Consider the following 5,008-nt stretch of genomic DNA (forward strand, 5'->3'; position numbering starts at 1 on the left):
GTTTTTTGTATTTTTTTTTTTAGTAGGGACGGGGTTTCACGGTGTTAGCCAGGTTGGTCTCGATCTCCTGACCTCGTGATCCGCCCGCCTCGGCCTCCCAAAGTGCTGGGATTACAGGCTTGAGCCACCGCGCCCGGCCTCAACTGAAATCTTTTAAGGGATTCGTAGGTCACCCTGTCTAAAGGAGGTCCTAATTACACCTCCCCCCCCCCATTTCTTTTTCAGCACTTTTTTGAGTCAATCTTCACCTAGAATATAATATTCATAAGGCTTATGTTTGTTCTATTCACCATTATATCCTTAGTACCTAGCACAGTCTTAACTTAGAATAGGGGCTCAGTAAATATGTGGGTAATTTAAATTGAATTATCCTGGCCAGCAATGACTATTAGTGTCAAATAGTTATGTAATAATCTTTTTTCTTGTCTTTTTTTTTATTTTTTATTTTTTGGGATGGAGTCTCGCTCTGTCTCCCAGGCTGGAGTGTGGTGGCACAATTTCGGCTCACTGCAACCTCTGCCTCCCAGGCTCAGGCAATTCTCCTGCCTCAGCCTCCCGAGTAACTGGGACTACAGGCACCTACCACCACATTCAGCTAATTTTTTGTATTTTTAGTAGAGACGGCGTTTCACCATGTTAGCCAGGCTGGTCTTGAACTCCTGACCTCGTGATCCACCCGCCTCGGCCTCCCAAAGTGCTGGGATTACAGGCATGAACCACCTCCCCCAGCCAGTTACGTAATAATCTTATTAAGGAAAGTTGACAATATTTAGGTGAACAAGCATATTATCAAACATTTGTATATAGAAGTAACTCAAACAATAACTTTCTAGTTAACTAGACATATTTTTACATATATGCATTGAAATGGAGACTGCGAGGTAAAGGAGAACACAGCAACAGTTGGTTTTTATTTGCTTTGTTTTTGCTTTTGTTGAGACAGAGTCTCACCCTGTTACCAGGCTGCCGTGCTGTGGTGTATTCATAGCTCATTGCAACCTCAAACTGCTGTATTCAAACGATCCTGCTGCCTCAGGTTCCTGAGTAACGGGAACTACAGGCACATGCCACCATAGCTGGCTAATTTTTAAGGTTTTTTTTGTAGAGACAGGGTCACCATGTTGCCCAGGCTGGTCACAAACTCCTGGCCTCAAGGGATTCTCATGCATCTGCCTCCCAAAGCAGTGGAATTACAGGTTTGAGCCACCATGCTTGGCATCAGTACTGACAGGACCACCAGATCTCTGCCAAGAGATTTGAGACCTAATTTTAAGTCTCATTGGAGTGGATCAAGAATTAAGAAACACCTGTGGATCCAGCTGGGAAAACAACGTAGGTAGACAACACAAATTGGAAAACAGATTTGGGTATCTAGCAAAGCTTATGGCAAGAATAAGTTGTAACACATGACTACAGAGTGAAAGCCAACTTTCTGGGAGAGATAACGTTTTATGCCAGAAGCTTCTAACCTAATTAAGCAATTATTTTTAGTTTTTTAACAGTGTTTAAGAAGCTGTACTTTTTCTTTTTGTGTGTGTGTGTATTTTTTCAGGAACATTCTGAAGTTGCAAAGCCTTCCAAAGTGTGATAATTACTTTATAATCTCCATAATTTGTGCTTCCTCTTAATTTTTACTGTCACTCTAAATCAGGTGATTTTTGTCTTTTCAGATATTTAGCTTCCTGTGGCATACTGATGAGCAGAACTCTTCCACTACATACCTCAATTTTGTCTAAGGAGATATGTGTACGAACTTTCTTCAAAATCACTACACCATTAATAAACAAAAGGAAAGAATATTCAGAGAGAAGAATTTTAGGGTTTGTATATAACAAGAATTCTAACTAAAAGAGCATGTTCACAATTTTCTGTGGGGTATCGTGCCTCTTTCTGGATTATCTTCTTACAGACTAAGCTCTTTTTTCTAGGTTGGCTTTTTTCTTTTTTTTCTTTTGAGATGGAGTCTCACACTTGAGTGCAGTGGCGCAATCTTGGGTCACTGCAACCTCCGCCTCCCGGGTTCAAGCGATTCTCCTGCCTCAGCCTCCCAAGTCGCAGGCACATGCCACCATGCCCAGCTGTTTTTGTATTTTTAGTAGAGACGGGGTTTAACTATGTTGGCCAGGCTGGTCTCGACCTCCTGACCTCGTGATCCACATGTGGCCTCCCAAAGTGCTGGGATTACAGACATGAGCCACCGCTCCTGACCTAGGTTGGCCTTTTTCATAGCCCTTGCTATTTTATAAATATTTGTTGAATGAATATAATTATGTGGTAAGTCTTTAGTATAGACTTAAATCTTTGACATGTAAAGAAAATTATGACCTACATTTTTTGTACGTTGTTCTTTTCTATATTAGCAACATTACTGATACATTGGGCCATATGTTTACATAGCTTCATATATAGATGTACATAGATAAGTACATACATACTAAGGCTCCTCATCTAGAACCTTTGGTAAACATTTTCTGTAAAGGGGCAGATAGTAACTATGTTAAGTTTTGTGGGCCATAGGGACTGCTCAACTCCTTCATTGTAGTCCAAAGGCAGACATAGATAATATGTAAATAAATGGGTGTGGCCACATTCCAGTAAAATTTTATTTACAAAAACAGGTGATGGGCCAGGTGTGGCCCCCATATAGGTGTAAATAGAGCAGATGGTAAAGACACTACAGTTCTGCTAAACCGGTAATATACCATCCCTCCATAGGGAAATTTCTACAAATGGCTCTTAATTCCTCCTAACTGGCCATGAAGCTTTGTGAAAGTGCACTTTGTTAATTTTACTCATTTGCTTTTGTTCTCCCTATTTTTCTGTAGGAAAAGACTTAACAGCATTGTTCACTAAATTTACCTTTATTACTAGCTAGTCTCTATATTAGTTAAGGTAATGCTAACAGCCATATAGATAATACCCAAGAGTTCATTTTTTTCTCATGTAGAGTTCAAATGGGTGTGTCGTCTACTCTAGTCCAAGTAGTGACTCAGAAACCTAGGCTACATCCAACTTTTGACCTCTGTAATTACTTAGTCTTCATAGTGTTAATCACATTGGTCTGGAGGTGACGCACAACAGCTCCTCCCAGATATTACTGGCAACAGCTAATTGTGACCCCATCTAAATGCAGTGGAAATGAGGACTGGGAATTGTTGCTTCTGATGGGCAGGTACTTCCTAGCAACAGCACCATGTAAAAGGAGTGCAAATCTTTGGACGGACATCATTGCCACAGGTGTTACCTGTTAAAAAGAGAAACGGCAACTACAAAAATAGTGATTTAGTTTGCTTTACTCTGTGTGTGTGTGTGTGTGTGTGAGAGAGAGAGAGAGAGAGAGAGAGAGAGAGATAGAGGGAGAGGTGTACAGGGTCTGAGAGAGAGAGAGAGAGGTGTACAGTGTCTCACTCTATAGCCCAGGGAACTGTAGCCAGAGAGAGAGAGAGAGGTGTGGTGTACAGAGTCTCACTCTGTAGCCCAGACTGTGGCATGATCTTCGCTCACTGCAACCTCTGTCTCCTGGGTTTAAGCAAATCTCATGTCTCAGCCTCCCGAGTAGCTGGGATTACAAGCATGTGCCACCACACCTGGCTGATTTTTGTATTTTTAGTAGAGATGGGGTTTTACCATGTCGGCCAGGCTGGTCTCAAACTCCTGACCTCAGGTGATCTGCCCACCTCAGCTTCCCAAAGTGCTGGGATTACAAGCATGAGCCACCACGCCTGGCCATACTCTCAGTTTTAAATGCTGGCTACTAAAATGTAAAAACTACCTCTTTAGGCTGGACATGGTGGCTCATGCCTGTAATCCCAGCACTTTGGGAGGCTGAGGAGGGTGGATCAGCAGGTCAGGAGATCGAGACCATCCTGGCTAACACAGTGAAACCCCGTCTCTATTAAAAATACGAAAAATTAGCTGACCGTGGTGGTGCGTGCCTGTAGTCCCAGCTACTCAGGAGAGGCAGGAGAATCACTTGAACCTGGGAGGTAGAGGTTGCAGTGAACGGAGATCATACCACTGCACTCTAGCCTGGGTAACAGATTGAGACTCCATCTCAAAAAAAACAAAAAAAACTACCTCTTTGTATCACATTCAACTTGTGAGATGCTAAATTGTGATCTCTGCCATACCCTATATATTATTTATTTAGAGACCCTTTTATTTTCTGTGCTGCTTTGAAGTCATTAATTCCAGAATGTGGTTCAACATATGTGTTGAATGATTTATTTATCATACACAGTAAGTTTTATACATATTCACTTTGAAGTATGTGTATATTATATAACTGGATGGAGTTAATACTTCTTTTTATTTTTATTTTTTAAAGATATTCAATGCAGGAAATGTATGATGTAGTATCGGGAATGGAGGATTACAAGCATTTTGTTCCTTGGTGCAAAAAATCAGATGTTATATCAAAGAGATCTGGATATTGTAAAACACGATTAGAAATTGGATTTCCACCTGTGTTGGAGCGCTATACATCAGTAGTAACCTTGGTGAAACCTCATTTAGTAAAGGTAACAGTTTTGTTTTTTGTTGTTTTTAAATATTCTTCCATATATTAACTCTGTCAAATGGATTAAAGTGTAATAACCTAAAAAAACTTATTTAACCTAACAGGAGGAAGGTAAAAAATGTATTACATTTCCTAACTGTGTTACTTTATACAATATTAGCATTCTCCAAATAAAAGTTTGAATATAATATGGGAATGGGAAACTTTTCCCTTTTTTTCCCTTCTGTTGAGGACTACTGACCCATAGGACAGATCACTTGTACCACCCAAGTGGGAAATGTTTTAATTTTTCAGCTGTTTTAGAATATGAATTAAATACTTTATTATTGGGGGAAGAGTAAATTTGTTTACTAAATATATAGTTTTTTAAATTAAAGAAGGAATGGTGGGGAAGAAGGAAGGAACAAAATTAAAGTGGTGAGAGGATAAACAAAGGTAGAAAAGATACAGGCATGGCACTGTGGCTCACCCCTTTAATCCCAGCACTTT

General features: G+C 40.3%; 1 protein-coding gene across 1 annotated transcript in view; it reads left to right on the forward strand.

Moving 5' to 3' along the window:
- The window catches only part of COQ10B (coenzyme Q10B), a 17,559-nt gene that overhangs the window by 5,412 nt on the left and 7,139 nt on the right, over positions 1 to 5,008 (forward strand). Inside the window, exons 2-3 of the mRNA XM_017869307.1 lie at positions 1,671 to 1,820; positions 4,328 to 4,520. Of these exons, the coding sequence (XP_017724796.1) occupies positions 1,671 to 1,820; positions 4,328 to 4,520 (343 nt within the window). The remainder of the gene's footprint in view (positions 1 to 1,670; positions 1,821 to 4,327; positions 4,521 to 5,008) is intronic.

The sequence above is a fragment of the Rhinopithecus bieti genome, unplaced genomic scaffold (assembly GCF_001698545.2).
Source record: "Rhinopithecus bieti isolate Rb0 unplaced genomic scaffold, ASM169854v2 scaffold_2572, whole genome shotgun sequence".
Taxonomy (NCBI): Eukaryota; Metazoa; Chordata; class Mammalia; order Primates; family Cercopithecidae; genus Rhinopithecus; species Rhinopithecus bieti.